At 44.2% G+C, this 23,387-nt stretch overlaps 1 protein-coding gene across 2 annotated transcripts in view; it reads left to right on the top strand.

Moving 5' to 3' along the window:
• Window positions 1-711: 711 nt before the first annotated feature.
• The window catches only part of LOC135198581 (phosphatidylinositol N-acetylglucosaminyltransferase subunit A-like), a 65,148-nt gene continuing 42,472 nt past the window's right edge, over window positions 712-23,387 (top strand). For both annotated transcript variants that reach the window (XM_064226311.1, XM_064226302.1), the window contains exons 1-5: window positions 712-1,082; window positions 4,760-4,916; window positions 19,460-19,639; window positions 19,796-19,914; window positions 20,763-20,878. In XM_064226311.1, the coding sequence (XP_064082381.1) occupies window positions 1,027-1,082; window positions 4,760-4,916; window positions 19,460-19,639; window positions 19,796-19,914; window positions 20,763-20,878 (628 nt within the window). In that variant the 5' untranslated portion in view covers window positions 712-1,026. The remainder of the gene's footprint in view (window positions 1,083-4,759; window positions 4,917-19,459; window positions 19,640-19,795; window positions 19,915-20,762; window positions 20,879-23,387) is intronic.

The raw sequence follows: 23,387 nt of genomic DNA, 5'->3' as shown, positions 1-23,387 counted from the left end.
CGCAAATTTATCTGAATTAGTGACAAAAATTAAGTCGCTCTCGATTAAGTTCTTGTGGACGCACACAGGCAGATTCGATTGTAAAAATGTAAACACAGGCAGATTCGATTGTAAAATGTAAATAGCTATGATAAACATTTGTTACTTAGTACTACACCGTATGCCGGCATGATGCTAAATGACGATTGAAACTTGTTCGTGTCACACCGCATTATGTATCATTTAATACCGCAGCTATAGCATTCAATCTCCATTTGACTGTGTCTGGATAAACAGGAATGTAAGTTTTGTTTGGGAAGAAATACAGCAGAGCCTCGATGTTTAAATCAACTTTACGGTTACTGAATATCATCTTAGAAATATTGACTTTGTTAAGAATATCTCGATGAATGTGCTATTAAGAATCAAGCGACTCATTGTCTAATTAACAGAGAGGATTAGTGCAATTCTATCTACTACCAAGGCCAATGGGTCTGACAATACAGTACCAATAGTAGACAATGACCAATGGTTATAAGCCACAAAAGTAACACAAAATTTTATTTGAACATAAAAAAATCTATTTCAAATTCTATTATTTGAATTGTTTTTAAATGTTTAAGAAACACTGTAGCACCAGAACAAAGTTGTCAGCACAGGAACAAAATATTTTCTTATACTATAAGACCCCCTTCAAAACGCCTACTCCCTACTGCAACGTTTTCTATAAACTGTCTGCTGAAGGGGGGCCTGGCAGCGAACGCCCAATATTTAAGTACCGATTTATAAACAAATCAGACTCTTTGCTTTGGCTAAGAAACATTGTCTTGGGAAAATGTCTGTAAAGATCGGTGAGGCTGGAACCATCATCAGTACTTAGACAGAAATTAATATCCATGACCGAAGTTAACCTAGCCTCGTGCTGATTAATGGTAAAACAGGCGAAGCTATGGCACATAGGGCTGAGCAAAGGGCTGGGCGAAGTCTTTGCTAACCTAAACAACTTCGGAGGTTCTGTGCAAACTGAATATGTGGAAAAAGTAGTCCATGGATACCAAATCACCTGAGCCAGTTCAAAACCGGCCCAATCGTCATGTTATTTGGTGAGTTGAAAGGTCACGGATACGCTTGCACGGGCTAATGTGGAACTACCTAAACGGCTAGGTAGCCAGTGGTCAATCAGCTGAGAATATTGAGCCTAATTTTGTATAGGTAGTAGAGTATCCTAGAAATTAATTTTGGTAGATCTAGGGTACCTATCCGCGGCGCCCCAAACTATGGCAGTTGCTGTTTTTCTATGCAGTTTTACCTACTGAACAAGAATTTTAAGTAATAATTATTCAGACGACTGTAATTAACCCCCAGGGGCCAGTACTAAACACGGCAAAATACATTGGACGCCCCAATCCCTAGTGGATGTCGTATCTGCGGTTATGTTTCTTGCAGGGTAATTCTACAGAATAGCTAGTTCCGAACGGACTGCAAGGAACGTAGCCGCGGATACAACATCCACTAGGGATTGGGGCATCCAATGTATTTTGCCGTGTTTAGCACTGGCCTCTGGGGGTTAATTACAGTCGTCCGAGTAAATATTAGGTACTTTAAATTCTTGCTCAATACCTAAGTAAAATAACATAGGAAAATGTCAAAGGCCATAGTCTAGGCCACCGCGGATTGCTTCTGTAGAAGTACCTTAATTTTTTCCATAATAACCTAAGCTAAACTTGATGTATGGGTAAATTTAAAGGAGTCGCCCACCAAAGGTATCATTTATTCATATAATTTTTTTACTAAACAATATAGAAAAGGATGTTTGTTCCCTATATAGGGTAAACAACCGCGTGGACTGGCCAACTCACCGACTACCGCAGCTAGGCCACCCTCCGAAAAAGTACTTTTAACATGTCCTGACACCGGAGATGGTCTAGTTGGTGGTGATAACAGGAGCTCAAGACCTCTACTCTCCTTTCGAAGTAAGTATTTTCTCCAACGTTAGAAATTAAGGCCATATTTTAAGATTTAAACAGGGTAATGAAAAGGGTGGCCAACGCAGTGCCCACAACCCCAAAATGCTTTCGAAGTTTTTACTTACAACTCCAAATATTTAGAAGTTTGACGCCATCTCGATGTTTGCGGAGTCGCTTGTGTCAACAAACTTCCCATTTCCTGTGCTAAATCCACGGACACCACTTGTACCCATAGATGCTGGGGTACTTTCATCACATCAATCGAAACCCTGACCTCTAACCAGCACTTATTCGTATTTATTCAAGGGGACTACGGCATTCTTTGCGGCGTTTTGCGCTCTTCAGTTGTTTATCAGAGTTGTCAATTGGTATGTGTTTACCCTCCAAACTGGGTATAAGACTTACACAAAACCGGGGAAATAAGTGAAATTAGCATATCTATTTGTAGTATATATTAATATTACAGCAATTTTATCATTACTGCATTACTATGACAACTAGAATTCATGGAAACAGTTCGTCAATGCATCGGCGTATGCGTGACGCTCCACTAGATTGGCAACAATGAGTCATTTTTCCTCGCGTCGTCTGAAATATTTGTAATTTTTCAGGGTTAATATGTTTGAAGAAAAGGGATAATAGACATGACTTAAATAAACATTTTGAAGTAAAGTTAAACTAAATCATGAGTAAAGTAAACAATTATGGGAATAAAGCTTTGTACCTCATAATCAGTGTTATCATCTGCTGCTTGTAACTGTGTTTGCGGAGTGAGTACTTAGGAACCAGGAACAGCAACGTGGTTCAAGTGCAATGTGGAGTGAATTATGACCAAAATGTGTATAATTACAATTAAATAAGCACTGTGGAGTTTCAGTTGTGATGGTAGTAAGGATTAAACCACCGATTACAAGTAAAAATAATTCAGTTCAAACCATGACCCCGGGAATAAAAAGTTTCATACTTTCACTAAAATAGGCAACAAAATGTTGTTTTATTGTGCTGATTACAACTGCAATCTTGAGTAAGATTAATAAACGTTACATATATATGCTAACATTGTTCAAATGAGTGCTAGGAAGGCTGGGAAAGATGGTGGATTGTCTGTGGTTAGACCGGCCAGCCACACGATAGCCGCCATATTGGATTTCAAAACTGCCTTGAAAACATATTTTATGAAGAGCTCATATGCTTATTTTAGTTTGTATGGGGCTTTCATATATCACATTAAGTTGACAAAACTTCAATCTTTTGAATAGTATGCTTAAAGTTGTTATTGTATTCTTCTTTCACCGATGACGATGGATTGTCCGCGGTTGTTTACCCTAATACAGTCTGACCTAACCTCACGTAGGGCACTGTGCCCTGACTCGGCTGGTGGGGGCTTCGCCACCCCTGGACCCCCTCCCCACCAAGTAACATTGGAGGCAATGGTCTTAGCCTGCAACCACTTTCGTCATCAAAGAGAAAACAGACCTATAATAAGCTCAGTTTAATCTTGTACCCTACCTTTGTCAAGGAATGCATAGCCAAAATTACTATACGTAATTACGTATGTAGTATTGTGAGAAACAAAAAGAATCAATATTTAAGTTTATTTGGATACAGTTTGTTGAGGAAGTGGTGGACAGATGTGGTTCAAGGGCTACAAAAATATGTGATGTCAAAGGCAGATGGTTAGGAATTATGATAATAGGGACTAGACCTGACAGAAATTCAGGCATAAAAAAGTAGAGAGGGTTCATTTTATGTCCAACACCATAGGAAAAGCTGCCATAAAAACGCTTATGATACTGTGAAGCCTTCTGCTGTCTTCAAGTGATGGAAATTGCCACTCTTAAATAATCAATTGGTGCACCTTTCTGAGTTCATGTGATTTCTCATTAGCTTGTGTAAGCACATTACATCTTGGCCTTTGGGGAGTATTACATGGTGGTTCAGTCTACCAGCCCTTGAACCATTTTGGGCTGTCCAGTGCTGAGCTTGGTAACTTACGCAAGACTGTTGTAGGGTAGATGGGTGTTGTATATGCATTGTGGGTAAAAAATTACCATAAACATTTTAATGTCGGCTTTTAACTCTAGAGGGTTAGATGTATAGTGGAAATAAAACCTGTATTTAATTTATTAACCAATTTTCAAGGTATCTTTTTAATCCTTACTAACTATATACTGTATATATGTACTAAGTTTCCATACTTTCCTTACATTGTTCGTGCATGGAAAACCCTAGATTAGTCGACGTCATTGAGATAAAACATCTTGGTTTCATATTTTATGAATGCCTTATTTCTGTATTTAATTTTCTCTGAAGAATTCAAGAGACCAGTAAAAGTATTTTTACAAGTATAATATACATTTTAGTTTTGAATTCATTTAATATAAAACAACTTTCATGATTTATAAGCGAATTGTAAATTTTATAAAATGATATTATGCACTACATTATCACTGTAATATAGCATTAATATGTACACTGGAAATTAAGGCAAGATCTTTCCTATACAGTAACTTAGAATAGGTTTCTCAAGTGTTACTTGGATAAATTTTGTATAAGTCATAAAGTTTAGATATTCCTATATTGCTGTAGTTTCAGAATTCCAATATGTACTATTACATATACCTCTGGTTGGTTAGAAATGAAGTTAGCGCCATATAGGACCAATAATTCTTTATGTTAACTTTAAAGGTATTTAGATCAGTCATGTTTATCATAGTAATTTATTTATTGCTCTTAAATTGAATATTTCTATATAAATAGCATAATTTATATCATATGTTACCTCTATATTAATATTCAGTCAATATTTTCAGTATGGTGTCAGATTTCTTTTACCCAAATGTGGGAGGAGTGGAAGAACACATTTTCCAGTTATCACAGTGTCTCTTGGGCCGTGGCCATAAGGTCATTGTCATGACACATGTTTATGGAGATCGTCGAGGAGTTCGTTACATGACAAATGGGCTTAAGGTAACTGAATTATGTTTCTGTAGCTTCCTTTTTTGGAATAACTTTTTACTGTAACTTTCTTTTTTAGAGCAACTTTTTAATCACTGCATTACAGTAAAGTTTGATTTAGATTCTACATTTACTATACTGCTGTTCCTGCAGTACATGAAAGCTGAATTTATAGACAGAAAAGCAAAACAATTGTTTTGTACATGAACTTCCCTGACAGATATATACTTAGCTATAGTCTCCGACGTTCCCGACAGAATTTCAAATCTCGCGGCACACGCGACAGGTAGGTCAGGTGGTCTACCTTACCCGCCGCTGGGTGGCGGATGTACGAACCACTCCCGTAAGCTTGTCAGATTTTTCTCTGTCGCGGGAACGATAACAACTGTTGTCGGTTCCTCTCGATAGTTTTTCGATTCTCGCTTGCCTGGAGTTAATTTGGACTTCTTTTGGTGACGTATTCGCTTTGTTTGGCTTGGCATACGCTGATTGTGGACCGGTTTGATTTTGAGTTTGATTTTCTTTAACGATGTCTGACCTAGACTCGGTAGTTAAAACTTCGGTTTTGTTTAGGGTTTGCGTGAATGAAGGATGTAAGGTGAGGTTGCCGAAAGCTTCGGTAGACCCCCACACGGTTTGCATGAAATGCAGGGGGAATGAATGTTCTTTTGCTAACCCTTGTAGTGAATGTAAGGGATTGAATGAAGAAGAATATAAGGCTCTCTCTTCTTATGTTAGGAAGTTGGAACGTGATAGAGTGCGTAAGGCTTCCTCTAGAAGTTCTAGTAGATCTAGAATGAGTGAGTTGGATGTGGATCCTAATGCTAACGTAGAATTAGAACCTTCTTCCCAAGTTGCAGCCCCTGCTCCCCGCACCGAAGCCGAAGATTCGCCTTCGGAGGCGGCAGCTCTGAGAGCCACGATTCGTTCTATGGATCAGAAGATTCGTCAGTTGGAAGGTAAGGAGAGTGTTAGTGATCAGTGCAGTGTCCCCAGTGTTGTGGAGGGTGCGTCTGACCGGCTCCTTAGTGCCTCTAGGCCTAGACCTCTTCCAGACTCCCAGTTCCAGTGGAGTAGGAAAGTCGAAAGCCGCAAGAGGGCTAGGGAGAACCCCCACGGTCAGGCGTCCCCTCGGCAGATCCTGAAGTACGCTCCCAGGCTGCCTCGGATCGCTACAAGAAGGAGCTACTACGCAATGCTTCTCCTCTTCGTCGTCTCCCTCTCCGAAGAGAGGTTGGAACTCCCCGGATGCGTCGCGCCCGTTGAAGAGGGCTTGGAAGGCTCCCTGCAGTCCTTTGGCTTCTAGTCCGGAGGTTTTCCCGGAAGAATCGTCGGTGGAGGCGAAGAAACCCAAGAAATCCTGTGAGCGTTCTTCTTCTCGCGCTCCGCGCGTCGGGCGCCTGCTTCCGAGGAAGAAACAACAAGATTCGCCTACGAGAGTACTCGCGGGACTTCAAGCTCAGATCACGGCGCTAGCAGACTCTCTAGCAGTTAGATCACGTAGGAAGAAGGACGTTTCTCTTCCGATCAAGAGATCTAGGCGCCGCTCTTCAGAGGATCGTTCTCCTCGTTTTAGGCGTTCTCCTTCATATGGGGAGGTTTCGTATGAAGGTAGGGGCTCGCGTGAGCGCCCTCGCTCGCCTGGCTCTTTCGACTTCAAGGCGCCAAACATCGGTAGGACGCTCTATGGAGAAAGAAGTTTTTTCTCCAGATTGGATTTCCGCTTCCGGTAAGCGCACTGCACCTGCTCATCACGCTATTTCTTCAACTCCCTCGCGTGAGACTTCTCCTCAGCAGCCTCAAGATTCTAGAGTGCGTCCTTATGCAAGTAGGCGTTCTTCGTCCAGATGTCACTCTCCTCGAGTGTCCGATCGTGACTTCTCTCCTGACAGGCATCAAGAGTCTGGTAGGAGTCTGTGTACTTGATAGACGGCCTGCTGTTAGCCGCTCCCCGCAAGGTAGGCGCCAAGAGCCTACTGCACATCGATCTCCTAGTAGGCGCTCGTCTCTTTTAAGGCGTCATACTCCTGATTATTCTCCTCGGGGCAGACAACAAGAGTCTTTCAAGCGCCCTTCTCCGTGTAGGCGCTCTCCCGCTTCTAGGCGCACTTCTCCTGACCGTTTGTCTCTTGGTAGACAACAGGAATCTCGGAAGCGCCCTTCTCCAAGTAGGCGCTCGTTAGCTTTGAAGCGCCCTTCTCCTGAATGTTACCCTCTTGTTAGACGTCAAGAGTCTCGCAAGCAGCCTTCTCCTAGTAGGCGCATTTCGCCTTCCAGTCGAACTTCCGTTGATCGTACGCAACTGGACAGGTATGGAGAGCCGCGCAAGCGCTCTGCTCTCGATAGGCGCTCTTCTCCTGGCAGCCGCTCGCCTCGGGATAGGCGCAAAGAGTATAGTAGGCGCTCGCCTCCTCGTAAGCGCCCTGTGGATATTTCCGAGGATTCTCGGAGTAGGAGCCCTACCTCTCCTTCGGCTGAGATTCCGTCTACCTCGAAGAGGGAGTCTCATCGTAGACATCCCAGATCTTCTCTTCATTCTCCAGTGGATGTGAACTCTTCTAAGAGAGGGCGTTCTCCAACCTCTCGCTCAACTCCTACTAGGATCCCTTCGTCACCTAAGGATCTTCCGCGCTCGCCTCGACAAGGACGTCCTAGAAGGTTCGGATGAGGAACCGAACACTTCTGTGCTGTGTCTTCTTACAAGAAGCTTACAGAGCTACTTTTGCAAGTTTTTGGGGATTCCCTTTCTCCTACGGCTCCTCCTTCTCCTCACTCACTTTTTTCAACGGCGAAGACAGCGAAGAGTTCTTCTTGTGTGAGGATGAAGCCAACTCTTTCTATGAAGAAGGCACTGAGGAGTTTTGGTTCCTGGATGGCTCCCAAAGAAGAAGCGGGGAAAACGATGTTCGCTTTTCCTCCTTCGAAGTTATCAGGACGCGCTGGTTTCTGGTATGAAACAGGAGAGTCCTTAGGATTGGGTCTACCGTCTTCGGCTGATTCGGATTTTTCGGCGCTGGTAGATTCGACAAGGAGAACTGCCCTTAACTCTGCTAAGACGACTTGGGCAATGAACGAATTGGATCACATGCTCAAAGGCATGTTTAGAGTGCTAGAAGTATTTAACTTCCTTGATTGGTCATTGGGAGTCCTAGCCAAGAAAATTGAAGTGCCAGAGTCAATTTCGCCAGAAGATCTTATGTGTGTTTTGTCTTGTATGGACAAGTCGGTAAGAGACGGAGCGAGTGAAATCGCCTCCCTGTATGGGGCCGGGATCGTGAAGAAGAGGTCGGTTTATTGTTCCTTCTTAACGAAGTCTGTCTCCCATGCCCAGAGGTCTTCTTTGCTGTTTGCTCCTCTGTCTGCTCAGTTGTTCCCTAACATCGAGTGCAGGACATTTCAAGATCACTGTCGGCCAAAGCCACCCAGGACCTTTTGGCACAGTCGGCAAGAAAACCCCGCCCTTCCTTCCCTACCAAGGCTAAGAAGGAAAAAGCAAGTGTTCGAGAACCCTTTCGAGGGGCGTCTTCATCAAGAACCTCTACGTTTAGAGGTCGTAGACCTTCAAGAAGGGGTAAGACTTTCGCCAAGTCTGTTAAAGCCCCCAAATAACTTGCAAGTCCTTCAAACAACGGTGGGCGCCAGACTCTTAGAGTTTGCAGAAGTCTGGGCCCAAAAAGGGGTGGATCCTTGGACCCTTTCTATTTTGAGGAGAGGTTACCTCATCCCTTTTGTCGAAAGACCTCCCTTGACGACCATCCCAAGGGAACTGACGGCCAGGTACAGAGACCCCATCATGAATCAAGCTCTCCATCTAGCAGTAGATCAGATGCTGGAGAAGGGGGCTATCGAACTAGTGACAGACCATCATTCTTCGGGCTTCTACAACCGCCTTTTCCTAGTTCCGAAGTCCTCAGGGGGATGGAGACCGGTGTTGGATGTAAGCGCCCGTGAACTTCTTCGTAGAAAAGAAGAAGTTCATGATGGAAACGCCTTCATCAGTGCTGGCAGCACTTCGTCCAGGGGACTGGATGGTTTCCTTGGATTTACAGGACGCTTACTTCCACGTACCGATCCATCCTTCCTCGAGGAAGTTTCTCAGATTCATGATGGGGGGGAAAATTTTTCAGTTCAGGGCTCTGTGTTTCGGCCTCTCGACGGCCCCTCAAGTGTTCACAGGGATTTTGAGGAATGTGGCTCAATGGCTTCATTTGAAAGGGGTGAGGATATCCATGTACCTCGACGATTGGCTAATAAGGGCCAATTCAGAAGATCGTTGTTTGAAGGACTTACAAGTAACTTTAGAATTGACGAAGGCTTTGGGACTTCTCGTCAATTTCAAAGAAGTCGTCACTAATTCCCGAGCAAGAGTGTGTGTATCTCGGGATACAGATGAACTCTCTGAGTTTTCGGGCTTTTCCCTCGCAGGAAAGGATAGCCCGAGGATTCGAGAGAGTAACAACCTTCTTAGGGAAAGAAGTATGCACAGTGAGGGAGTGGATGAGTCTGCTGGGGACGCTCTCCTCGCTGGAGCAATTCGTTTCCCTAGGAAGGTTGCACCTGAGACCGCTCCAATTCTTTCTTCATCGGAATTGGAGTCGTCGTTCTCAGGATTTGACGTTCTCCCTGTCGTTATCCCAGGACATCAAGAAACATCTCTTATGGTGGACAGATCCCAACCTCTTTGCGAAGGGACTGTCTCTTCAATCACAGACCCCCAACCTGGTGTTGTTCTCCGACGCGTCGGACACGGGGTGGGGTGCAACTCTGGGAACCAGCGAAGTGTCAGGTACCTGGGTGGGGGACCAGGTAGCCTGGCACATCAACAGAAAGGAGTTGATGGCTGTGTGGTTGGCTCTGAAGGCTTTCGAGCCCAAAGTCAGAAGATCGGTAGTGCAGGTCAACGCGGACAACACTACAGCTCTGGCATATATCAGGAAACAGGGGGGGGACGCATTCCTTCTCCCTGTACGAGACAGCAAGAGACCTTCTTCTGTGGGCAGAAGAAAGAGAGGAATCAAGCTTCTCACCAGGTTCGTGCAGGGAGAAAGGAATGTAAGAGCAGATCTCCTCAGCAGGAAAGATCAGGTCCTTCCCACAGAGTGGACCCTTCATCTGGATGTATGCCAGAACCTGTGGTAGTTATGGGGCAGGCCACACATAGACCTCTTTGCCACGTCAAAGAACAAGAGGCTGGATCCTTACTGCTCTCCGATATCGGATCCAGAGGCATTAGCAATAGATGCTCTTCTTCTGGACTGGAACGGACTCGACGTCTACGCGTTTCCCCCCTTCAAGATCCTGGGGCTAACCATCAAGAAGTTCGTAGAGTCCGATTCAACGAGAAAGACCTTAATCGCTCCCTTTTGGCCGGCCCAAGAATGGTTCACAGAGGTACTGGAATGGTTGGTGGACCTTCCAAGATCGCTCCCGCTAAGGAGCGATCTACTCAGACAACCCCACTTCGACAGGTACCACAAAAATCTCCTCGCTCTCAGTCTGACTGGCTTCAGACTGTCCAAAGTTTGGTCAGAGCGAAAGGCTTTTCAGCAACAGCTGCTAAAGCAATCGCAAGAGCGAGGAGACCTTCCACCTTGCGTGTATACCAGTCAAAGTGGGATGTCTTCAGACGTTGGTGCAAGAGGAAGAACATTTCCTCTTCCAGTACCTCTGTGACCCAAATTGCGGATTTCCTTATTTTCCTCAAAGAAGAATGTCATCTGGTTGTGTCAACTATTAAGGGATACCGCAGTATGTTGGCGGCGGTATTTCGGCATAGAGGCTTAAAGATATCCGATGATAAGGACTTGCATGATCTTATTAGATCATTTGAAACCATTAAGCGTCCTCATGTGGTACCAAACTGGAATCTAGACGTAGTTCTACAATTCCTTGGATCGTCTAGATTCGAACCTCCTAGCTTAGCCTCTTTCAAGGATCTGACGAAGAAGGCTATCTTCCTTTTGGCCCTTGCTACAGCTAAGAGAGTGAGTGAGCTCCAAGCTATTGAGGGCAATGTAGGGTTTAAGGAAGATTCTATGGTGTGTTCGTTTCTTCCAAATTTCCTTGCAAAGAATGAAAACCCATCACGGCCTTGGCCCAGGAGCTTTGAAGTTCGTAGTTTATCTTTTCTAGTAGGGGAAGAGCCTGAAAGAACTCTTTGCCCTATGAGAATTATGAAGTATTTCCTTAAGAGGAAGGAACAACTTAAGGCGAATCAAGATGTGCTTTGGTGCTCTGTAAAGGACCCCACTCGGCCCATGTCGAAGAATGCTCTTTCCTTTTTTCTGAGAAGCCTTATTACAGAGGCACATGTTGCTTGTAAGGAAGAAAACATTTTAAACTACTGAAAGTGAAAGCTCACGAGGTGAGAGCCATCGCAACTTCGCTTGCATTCAGAAAAAATATGTCTGTGCGGAACTTGATGGAGGCGACTTTTTGGAGATGCCAATCGGTTTTTCGCAAACCACTACCTACGTGATGTAAAAATCACATATGATAAATGCTTCGCCTTGGGTCCTTTCGTATCGGCGGATTCGGTGCTGGGGCAGGGAGCTGAAACTTATCCTGTGTAAATTCTTTATATGTTACCCTATATTTTATATTGTTGTTTTTTGGTTGTCTGAAAGAGGTTGCAGGAGGCACCTCTTTTTGTCGTAATATTAACCCTTTGTATTTTGGTTAGGTGGTCTGGTGGGTTTTGGCTCCTTGCAGAGGTAGTGGTAAGGATCTGTTAGGTAAGCGGACAAGGTCCCTCTAACAGCATCCGACTTGGATTCTACCACAATAGGGGATCACATATCCCAGTGGTAGATCCGAGAGTCTTTCAGCATCAGGTCACGTCCTAGCTGTAGCTCTCCAGGCAATGCAGACTCAGAGATAGTATCTATGAAGTCTTCATCCTGAAAAGGTGAGAACCAAGGTTTTTATATCCTACAACATTAGTTGTTTCCCGTCTTACCTGTATTATTGAGCTGTCTCTTACCCTCCACCAAGGGTGCCAATCAGCTAAGTATATATCTGTCAGGGAAGTTCATGTACAAAAATGATATTGTTAAACTACAATAAAGTTTTGTACATACTTACCTGGCAGATATATACGATTAATGGCCCCACCCAGCCTCCCCTCAGGAGACAGGTGGAAGAGAAAAATCTGACAAGCTTACGGGAGTGGTTCGTACATCCGCCACCCAGCGGCGGGTAAGGTAGACCACCTGACCTACCTGTCGCGTGTGCCGCGAGATTTGAAATTCTGTCGGGAACGTCGGAGACTATAGCTAAGTATATATCTGCCAGGTAAGTATGTACAAAACTTTATTGTAGTTTAACAATATCATGTTTTTGAAAGTCAAGGAAGATAATTTTAATCCTTAATTAAAACAGAAATTCTATGTGTAATGAATACTTGGCTACTTTAATTCATACATAATAAGAATATGGAAAGTGTACTATACTGGATATGATGACTCATTTCAAAAGTTCTAAATAGATGAGGCCAAAGTAGCTTTCATGGTTTGATTTGTAAGGATATTCTAAGCAGGTCTTTGCCTAGAAAACTTTCCTGTCATTTTTATTCCTGAATTCTTAATACATTACAGACTCCTTTATGTTATTAACCAAGCCATTAATTGTCTTTTATTTTATATAACTTCAAGCCCCTGGCCAGTAATTTTAATAATGAATTAAAGTTTTGTACATGAACTTTCCTGCCAGATATATACTTAGCTTACGTCTCTGACGTCACGACAGAATTCAAAACTCGCGGCAAATGCGACAGGTAGGTCAGGTGATCTACCCCACCCGCCGCTGGGTGGCAGGTGTATGAACCAATCCCCCTTTTCCAGTCATAATTTTTCTGTCGCCGGTGTCGACTACATCTGTTGTCGATACCTCTCGATTTTGGATTATTACTCGTTTTCGCCCTGGATTGTTTCATCGGACTTTTGGTGAAGTACCTGCTCCTTGGCTTGGCATTTGCGATTTGTGGACCGGTTTTGGATTATTCTTTTGATTATTCTTGGAATTTCATTATGTCTGATTTAGAAATTAAGAAATCAACTATGTTCAGAGTTTGTTCTGTTAGCGATTGTAAGGTGAGGCTACCGAAAGCTGCGGTAGACCCTCACACAGTATGCATGAGGTGTAGGGGGAATGACTGCTCATTTATTAACCCTTGTAATGAATGTGGTAATTTGAATGAAGAAGAATGGAAGGCACTTTCTTCTTATGTAAGAAAGCTTGAGAAGGACAAGGTTAGGAAAGCTTCATCTAGGAGTTCTAGTAGGTCTCGCGCTAGCGAGTTTGAAGTTGATAACCCTGTTGTAGACGTAGCGCCTTTACCAGTTTCAGCCCCTGCTTCCTGCACCGAACCCGAAGATGCGCCTTCGGAGGTGGACACTATGAGAGCCACTATTCGCAGCATGGAGCTGAAAATTAAAGTGCTAGAAGGTAAGAGTGATAGCAATTTGTGCAGTGATCCCAGTGCAGTGGAGGGTGCGTCTGATCGGCTCCCTAATGCTTCTAGGCCTAGACCTCTTCCAGACTCCCAGACCCAGTGGAGGAGGAAAGTCGAAAGCCGCAGGAAGGTTAGGGAGAACCCCCACCGGTCAGGCGTCCCCTCGGTAGCGCCTGATGTTCGATCCCAGGCTACCTTGGATCGCGCCAAGAGAGAAGTCTTACGGCAATGCTTCTCGTCTTCGCCTTCTCCTTCGCCCAAACGTGGTTGGAGCTCCTCGGAAGCTTCTCGGCCGTCGAAGAGAGCCTGGCAGGCTTCTTCCGCTCTCTCCAGCCCTGAAGTTTTTTCGGAAGATCCTGGATTGGATGTGAAGAAACCGAGGATTTCTTTGGAGTTTCGCTCTCCTAGTAAGGATCGAGCTGCGTCTCCCGTGAAGGACTTTGTTAAGTCTCCTACACGTGTGTTGGCTAGTCTGCAGGCGCAGATTACGGCTCTGGCTGACTCCTTGATTGTGACTTCTGGTCGTAGGAAGGACGTCTTGCTACCGGTAAAGAAGTCCAGGCGCTCTTCTCCAGGCTTACGCTATTCGTCAGTAACCGCCCTCTCTCCAGGAGTGGATCGTAGTACGAGGCGCTCTTCAAAGGACAGGCGCTCTCCTGCGGACATCGTTTCTCCGTCGGACAAGGGGCATGCTTCCGTAGACGAGCCTCTCCTGACAGGCGCTCGTCTTGAGACAGGATCTCTCCCGCTGGCAGACGCCAGGAGCCTGGTAGGCGTTTTTCTCATGGTAGCCGCTCTCCTTCAGACTTTCGCTCTCCTGTGACCAGACGCCCTTTGGTAGACAGGCGCTCTTCTCCTGTCAGCCGCCCTTCGCTTAGCAGGCACCAAGAGCCTGGTAGGCGCTCTTCTCCTTCAAGGCGCTCTTCTCCCGATTTTCGCTCTCCTCGAGTTAGGCGCCGGGAATCTGTCAGACGCTTCTCGCCTGGTAGGCGCTCGTCGCCAGAGATTCGCTCTCCTCGCAGCAGGCGCCAAGAGCCTGATAATCGCTTCCCGCATGACAGGCGCTCTTCGCCAGGCAGCCGCTCTCCTTTAGACAGGCGCCAGGAGCCTGATAGACGCTTTTCGCCTAATAGGCGCTCTTCGCCTAATAGGCGCTCTTCGCCTAATAGGCGCTCTTCGCCTGATAGGCGCTCTTCGCCAGATTTTCGCCCTGCGTTCGTTAGGTGCCAAGAGCCTAGAATACGCCCTCATCCTGACAAGAAGGAGTTTTCAGGCAGAAGCTCAACGGAAGTTATAACTTCTTCCCCGGGTAGATGTCAGAGTTCTTCCAGACGTTCTTCCAAGGATGGACTCCTCGGCTGAGGACAAGACAGCCTTTCATCGTAAGGATCGTGAAGGATCTTCGGCGGAAGAAGAACAGGATCCCTCGGAAGAAGAAATTCCTAAAGATTCCTCCGTTTCTTCATACAAGCGTTTGACGGACCTGTTGCTTCAGGAATTTGGAGACGCCCTTTCTCCTGTCGCCCCGCCCTCGCCTCTTTCGTTATTTTCGACTTCGAAAACTTCGAAGGTTTCATCCTGTGTCAGGATGAAGCCTGCAATCTCTATGAAGAAGGCTCTTAGAGGTTTTGGTGAGTGGCTTCTTTCGAAGGAAGAGAAAGGGAAGACGGTGTTCTCTTTCCCTCCTTCTAAGCTTACTGGGAAACTAGGATTCTGGTATGAATCGGGAGAACCCTTGGGCCTCGTTCTTCCATCCTTGGCAGACTCGGACTTCTCTTCACTGGTGGATTCCTCTCGACGCTCTGCCCTCATGTCTGCTAAGACGACATGGGGGATGAATGAGCTTGACCACCTGTTGAAGGGAATGTTCCGAGTCCTGGAGGTGTTTAACTTCCTAGACTGGTCTTTGGGCGTTTTGGCCAAGAAGACGCAGACCCCGGATTCCATTTCTCCTGAGGATCTTATCAGTGTTCTCACGTGTATGGACAAGGCAGTGAGGGATGGATCGAGTGAAGTAGCTTCACTTTTCGGAGCGGGAGTGATCAAGAAGAGATCTGTGTACTGTTCGTTCCTGACGAAATCAGTATCGCATGCTCAGAGAGCCTCTCTCCTGTATTCTCAGCTCTCTCCTCAACTCTTCCCTAAGAAGATCGTTCAGGATGTTTCTTGTGCCCTTTCAGCTAAGGCTACACAGGACATGCTAGCCCAGTCTACCAGGAAGCCTCACTCTTCTTTCCAAGCTAAAACCAAGAGAGAGACTCCAGTTAGGCAGGAGCCCTTTCGAGGAGTCCCTCCTGCCAGAGCTTCTTCCTCAGAGGATCTAGACCCACCAAACGAGGGAAGACCTTCTCTAGATCCATCAGAGGGAAGAAGTAGGATTCAAGTTCTCCAGACATCAGTGGGTGCCAGACTTCTGAAGTTTGCCGACGTCTGGGCCCAGAAAGGGGCGGACAACTGGTCACTCTCGATTGTCCGCAAAGGCTACCTCATTCCCTTCTTATCAAGACCTCCGTTGACGACGACTCCGAGGGAGTTGGTAGCCAAGTACAAGGACCCCATCATGAATCAAGCCCTCTCTCTAGCAGTAGATCTTATGCTGGAGAAGGAGGCGATAGAACTAGTGAAAGATCCTCATTCTGCGGGTTTTTACAACAGACTGTTCCTAGTTCCCAAGAGCTCAGGAGGATGGAGACCGGTTCTGGATGTAAGCGCCCTGAATGTCTTCGTAGAAAAAAGGAAGTTTGCCATGGAGACAACTTCTTCAGTGTTGGCGGCTCTTCGTCCAGGGGACTGGATGGTGTCCCTAGATCTTCAGGACGCTTACTTCCATGTGCCTATCCATCCTTCTTCACGGAAGTTTCTGAGATTCATGATGGGAGGGAAGATCTTCCAATTCAGGGCCTTGTGCTTCGGCCTTTCGACAGCCCCTCAAGTTTTCACGGGTTTAATGAAGAATGTAGCGCAGTGGCTACATTTGGAGGGAGTGAGGCTGTCTCTCTATCTAGACGATTGGCTGATCAGAGCAAGCTCACAAGAAAGATGTCTGGAGGACCTACAAAAGACACTGACTTTAGCAAGTTCGTTGGGGCTTCTGGTGAACTTCCAGAAGTCACAATTAATCCCCAGTCAAGAGCTGATATATCTGGGGATTCGGATGGTTTCTCCGGATTTTCGGGCATATCCGTCACCAGAGAGGATTGCTCGTTGCCAAGAGAAACTAACGACCTTCCTAGAGAAAGATGCATGCACAGCGAGGGAGTGGATGAGTCTGTTGGGGACACTTTCCTCGCTGGAGCAATTCGTTTCTCTAGGAAGGTTGCATCTCAGACCTCTCCAATTCTTCCTTTACCGGAACTGGAGGTGTCTCTCTCTAGACCTGGAATTCTCCTTCAGGATATCAAAAGGAATCAAGAGGGACCTTCGGTGGTGGACAGATCCTCTCCGATTTGCAGAAGGTCTGTCTCTGTACATGCCAAACCCGAACCAAGTATTGTTTTCCGACACGTCGGAGACGGGTTGGGGTGCGACCCTAGGGTCAAGAGAAGTGTCAGGCACCTGGGAGGGGGAACAGGTGTCCTGGCACATCAACAACAAAGAATTGATGGCAGTGTGGTTGGCGTTAAAAGCCTTCGAGCCCCACGTCCGAAATGCTATAGTTCAGGTCAACTCGGACAACACCACAGCCTTGGCTTACATAAGAAAGCAGGGGGGGACACACTCTTTCTCCCTGTACGAAACAGCGAAGGACTTGCTGTTGTGGTCTCAGGCAAGGAAGATCGTTCTCCTCACCAGGTTCGTACAGGGAGAAAGGAATGTCAGAGCCGATCTCCTGAGCAGGAGGAATCAAGTGCTCCCCTCGGAGTGGACTCTGCACTCAGAAGTTTGCCAGGACCTGTGGAGGTTATGGGGCAGACCTCATATCGACCTTTTTGCGACAGCAAAGAACAAGAGAATAGACCTCTACTGCTCCCCGATCTCGGACCCAGGAGCAGTGTCAGTCGATGCTTTCCTTCTAGACTGGAGAGGTCTGGACGTCTATGCTTTTCCTCCATTCAAGATTCTGAGTCAAACACTCAGAAAGTTTGCGGCCTCGGAAGCGACAAGGATGACGCTGGTAGCTCCATTCTGGCCGGCCCAAGATTGGTTCACAGAGGTACTGGAATGGCTGGTGGACTTTCCAAGAGCTCTTCCACAAAGAGTAGATCTGCTCAGACAACCCCACTTCGACAGGTATCACAGAAACCTCCCCGCTCTCAATCTGACTGGCTTACGACTGTCAAAAGTCTTGTCAGAGCGAAGGGGTTTTCAGCTAAGGCAGCGAAGGCTATCGCATCAGCTAGAAGGCCCTCTACCCTTAGTGTCTACCAGTCGAAGTGGGACGTCTTTCGCCGTTGGTGCAGAAACCAGAAGCTTTCCTCTTCCAGTACCTCTGTGACCCAAATCGCAGATTTCCTGGTTTTTCTCAGGGAAAAATGCGGTCTTGCAGTTTCGACCATCAAAGGATATCGGAGCATGTTAGCAGCTGTGTTTAGGCACAGGAATTTAGATATCTCCAACAACAAAGATCTACATGATCTGCTAAGATCTTTTGAAACTTGCAAGAAACCCTCGTCTCAAATTCCGAGCTGGAACCTGGATGTGGTTCTTCGTTTCCTGAGGTCCTCGAAGTTCGAACCTCCCCAGTCATCTTCTTTCAAGGATCTTACGAAGAAGGCTTTGTTTCTTTTGGCTTTAGCATCTGCCAAAAGAGTTAGTGAGCTTCATGCTCTAGAAGGAAGGGTAGGTTTCAAAGGAGATTCCGTGATTTGTTCCTTCCTTCCTTCTTTTCTAGCTAAGAACGAGAACCCCTCAAATCCTTGGCCAAGGAGTTTTGAGGTTCCAGGCTTAGCTCCCCTGGTAGGGGAAGAGCCAGAAAGAACTCTTTGCCCTGTGAGGACTTTAAGATACTACCTCCAGCGGAAGAAGTCTCTTAAGGGCATTAAGGACAGACTTTGGTGCTCTGTAAAGGATCCCAGTAGACCATTGTCTAAAAATGCTTTGTCCTTCTTTATTAGAAGCCTTGTGAAGGAAGCACATTTGGCTTGCGGTGAGGATCACTTCAAGCTTTTGAAAGTCAAGGCTCACGAGGTAAGAGCCATTGCGACGTCCTTGGCTTTCAACAAGAATATGTCACTCCAGAATCTGATGAAAGCAACATTCTGGAGATGCAATCATAGTATTCGCGAACCACTACCTTAGAGACGTCAAGATTACTTACGAGAAGTGCTTCGCGTTAGGCCCGTATGTATCGGCGGATTCGGTGCTGGGGCAGGGAGCTGAAGCATATCCTTTGTAAATTTTTTCCCTTATTGTTTGTGTTGTGTTTTTATGGTTGTTTGAAAGAGGATGCGGGTAGGCATCTCTTTCTATTCGTATTGCTAACATTAGAATGGTTAGGTGATCTGTTTGTGCTAGAGCTCCCTGCATTGGTAGTGGTCAGGCTCTGTCATTTAAGAGGGCGAATCCCCATTGACATGATCCGACTTGGATTCTACTGAGTAAGTGGATATCAAATCCCTTCGGTAGACCCAAAGAGTCTTTTCAGCTGTAGGTCACACCCTCGCTGTAGCTCTTCAGGCTTTGCAGACTAATAGACAGTAACTATGAAGTCTTCAGCCTTATCAGGTAAGAACCAAGGTTTGTTAGTATCCTACAACAGATGTTTCCCCTTTTTCCTTGTTAGCTCTGTCTTTTTCCCTCCACCAAGGGTGTCAATCAGCTAAGTATATATCTGGCAGGAAAGTTCATGTACAAAAATGATATGTTATTTTACAATAAAGTTTTGTACATACTTACCTGGCAGATATATACGATTGATGGCCCTCCCAGCCTCCCCTCAGGAGACAGGTGGAAGAAAAATTATGACTGGAAAAGGGGGATTGGTTCATACACCTGCCACCCAGCGGCGGGTGGGGTAGATCACCTGACCTACCTGTCGCATTTGCCGCGAGTTTTGAATTCTGTCGTGACGTCAGAGACGTAAGCTAAGTATATATCTGCCAGGTAAGTATGTACAAAACTTTATTGTAAAATAACAATATCATTTTGAAATTCTTTTTTTCAGGTTTATTACTTACCCATACAGCCCTTTTATAGTCAGTCAGTGCTTCCAACATTCATAACATCCATTCCCCTCTTACGAAACATACTGCTTCGTGAGAGAGTAACAATTGTTCATGGGCACTCGGCCTTCTCTACAATGGCACATGAAGCTATGAATTTGGCAAGAGCTATGGGCTTAAAAGTAAGTTACTGGGTCTTCTGGAGTTTTAACAAATTTTTTCATATATCCTTCATGGTATTTAAACAACTTCTGTAACATAGATTTATGGAAATATATTATATATCCCTGTTTTACATTTTTTCATCGCCCAGCTAATGTTAATTTTTATTTTTACAGAGTGTTTTTACAGATCACTCGCTTTTTGGCTTTGCAGATATGTCTGCTATAGTAACAAACAATTTCCTAGCTCTTTCTCTGGCTGATGTCAACCATTGCATCTGTGTATCATATGTAGGGTAAGCATGATTACAGAAATTAATGTAGTAGCATTATTTAAAGGTTTGCTTGAATGGGTTGATATTTTTCTTACTTCAGTAAATTTTATATGTTAAATTGGGATTACTGTTGATGCAACAAACAATAGGCCAGTTAGTTATCCAAGCTCTGCAACTTGTGTTCAATTGAATTCCACTAACCTTTTAAAAATAAATCATTTGAGTCACTCCCACAGACTTGGGAAATTATTTCACAAATTGAGTACATGTAAGAACACTGAAGAAAAAAAAGTTTGATAAAAAATAGATGGTCACATTCTTTAACTCTTGGAGTTGATGTGGGTTCATATGAAATAGAAAATATTAACAAGGGAAATATGAGGTGGTTTTAAGTGAAGTAAATGTTCAATAACATTTTCCTTCAGATTTGAAATTCAATATTTTCACAGATAAATTTTTGCCTGTATTAAAATATGGTACAAAATCAATCTAGAATGTCTTAGTAATCATTCATACTTAATGTAGCATAGGAATTGATACAGAGTTCAGCACAATATGTATGGAAAATCATGGTCATTATGAAATTACTTATCTTTGCTGAATTTCAAGTTATCCTTATAAGTGACTTTGCATATTTGTTATAAAAAGCAGCTTATCAGTTATTCAGAGAATTTTTCTTACACATTTATCAATAGATTTGCTTTTTCAACTGAAAAAATGCAAAATATTTACTGGTGGAGTCAGTAGTTTAAGAAATAGTAATTGCTTCTTAGATATCAGCCAGTTTTAGCATATTGTACATTAATTCTATATAATGTACAAGACATCATTGTGTTAGAATTAAAGTAAGCTATATGGAATGTTTTCAGGAAAGAAAACACTGTATTACGAGCAAATGTTGACCAAGACAAAGTATCGGTCATACCAAATGCATTAGACACAGAAGTTTTCAAGCCAGACTTATCACAAAGACCCAAAGATAAAAGTAAGTAGCTTATATTTTGTTTTTTGCATGTACACTTTCCTCTGGAAATTATAGCTTCTTTCTATTCTGTTAGCTCTTGCATTTCTTGGATCATATTGGTTCTATATGTTATACCGGGCTTAATTCTAACACTTATCCAAAACTTATGTAGAGTATTATTTGCCATTGATTTAAAACAAGATTGAGCGTTTTAAATTTAATCCCTTTTGAATACTTAATGATTCCATATTATACAAACTCTTTTTTTATCATGTCATCATTATTTACCTTGGGTTGAATAACCTTTTTAATAATCCCACTTGAATGTCAGTGATAGTTTCCTGATACTACATTGCTTAGCATATAGGTTTGTACAAACCCAAATGTGTTCATACTATGAGCAAACCTTTTATTTCTTTCTTGTATGAAATTCATTGTGAAGTGGTCAGCTCACTTACTCAAAAGTAAGTGAGCCAACCACTACACATTTTGTGCACTCAAAAACTGGAACAATGTATATTTGAAGAAGCCAGGTCAGGTCAGCTAAGTGAGAGGAGATCAAAGGGAACAAATGAGAAGTCAAAGACAGGGCCTGGTTCTATGTAAGAAGTACCACCTACAAGGGCAACTACCCAGAGAAAGGGACTTTTCCTGAAGACAAGGAAGCATAACGTCTTTTCGTAATTAAGTACAGTATTCTGCTACATTTGCTATCCTTACCCTGAGGTGATTAAAAATATTGGCAGATTTTTTTTCATCTTGGCTTTAGTTTCTCCTCGAACCTTAATTTGGTGAATTCATTCAACAGAATGCTCTTTCTAAAAACAAAGCTCAACATTTAATATTTTTATGTTATCCTGCTTACTTAGTGGTGCTGAGAATGATCTAGTCATACTTGAAAGTTCAAAAGATGTAATAGCATTTCATTGTCATTTGCTTGAGAAAGACCTTTATGGCTCACTGGTATAATAAGTGATAAACGTGGTCTTGAATAAGGTAAACTCTGAACTTCCTTTATAAACAGATATGCTGCTGGAAAGGCCATTGTAGAATGAATGAATATCAAATTCTAATGAAATTATGTTTCATCACAGCCCAATTTATCCTATACATGCCTGAATTTATGCCCAAAATGTTTTCTGGCCCACCAGTCTTTTGACAGAAAAAGATACTCATAAAGCATGTATCATCTGGAAACTTAGTTGTCTAAATTGCTTTCTTCACTTTTTGTCCCCCTGCAGTATTATTAACATCTGTTCTCTGTTCCCCAGGTGTTTACTTAAAAGAGGACATCAGGTATGCCTTTGAGGATATTTAGTCATTCTTTCCCTAACTTATGGACTTTTGCAATGAGACAGCAGTCACCCTTTCAGCCCAGGAAAGGGATATGGCCTAAGGCACAGTCCCCCATGGTATGGATGGATAAGAAACAGTGCTTTACATACTTCCCCACTGACATCTCTTCTACCTCTTGGACATGTTGCTCTAATTATAGGGAGACTGGAGCAGAACCATGGGTATTATTTTTCAATAATCAGTTAATCAACTAAGCTTCCTGGAGACAAACCCCCCACTTGAGTCATAGCCAGTAGATTTCCCTGACATACATGTGCACCTTTGAAGGTTCCACGTTTTGGATAGTGAGGAAAGGTCAGTGATCTTGAAACAGATCAAGCATGTAAGGTACAGATCACCAGGTTTCTATAGTTGTCTGTCTGTTGTGCTGTAGGCAACAGGAGAATGGAGACTATCATCAGCCACAGCCTGCTGAATGAGTAGAGTGAAACCCCTTGAGGATGGAAACATTGAAGCCTGTAGCAGTCCATCAGGCTTGGGAGTTTTGTAGCATAAACTGGACCTAAAAAGATTTTATTTCTATGGTCCTAATCTCCTGGCATTTGGAGAATTCCTTCACTTCCTTTGGAAGGAGAATGCAAGTCCTGTGTTTCAGCCTGGCAACTGCCACATAAGTTGTTATCCTAATATCGACACCATTGGTAGCATGGACACATTGGACTGGAGATGCCGACCTGGTTGACTCCACCATGCCTTTAATTGCTGACGTCTTCCTCTTCCTACATTGGTGCAGGAATAGATTTGCTCTCATGTAGGTAATTTAAATTTTATGGGGTTAGTTTGGTTTTGTTTAGTTTACGGGGCTCATCAAGCACTTTGAATAGGTGTTCCCTGTGGATTGCTCAAACCTCCTGATTGGGATCTCATGGTCTTTTAAGTCTTGCCAATCCTTCTTGTTACTCATTTCCAAAGACTGCCTTTCTTCCAGCACTTTTGTCCGTGTGATCAAGCAGTAAGATTCATGCATTGTCTGGGAAAGTCACACATGTCAGTGGCTGGTTGTCAGCAGGACAGTTGTTTGTTCCCAACTCTGCAGTGAAGACCCAAATGACTCAGCCGTGACCATTTCACAGGACCCCTCACCATTCCTACTTTGTCTTGTCACCAATAATGTCTGCTTAGGGCTATCAGGCTGTATCTGCAGTGCACCAGAAACTTCAGAGCTGCACCTCCA

The sequence above is a fragment of the Macrobrachium nipponense genome, chromosome 23, assembly GCF_015104395.2.
Source record: "Macrobrachium nipponense isolate FS-2020 chromosome 23, ASM1510439v2, whole genome shotgun sequence".
In the NCBI taxonomy this organism is placed as follows: domain Eukaryota; kingdom Metazoa; phylum Arthropoda; class Malacostraca; order Decapoda; family Palaemonidae; genus Macrobrachium; species Macrobrachium nipponense.
Note: the sequence above shows the minus strand (reverse complement) of the source record. Positions and strands in the feature narration are given on the sequence as shown.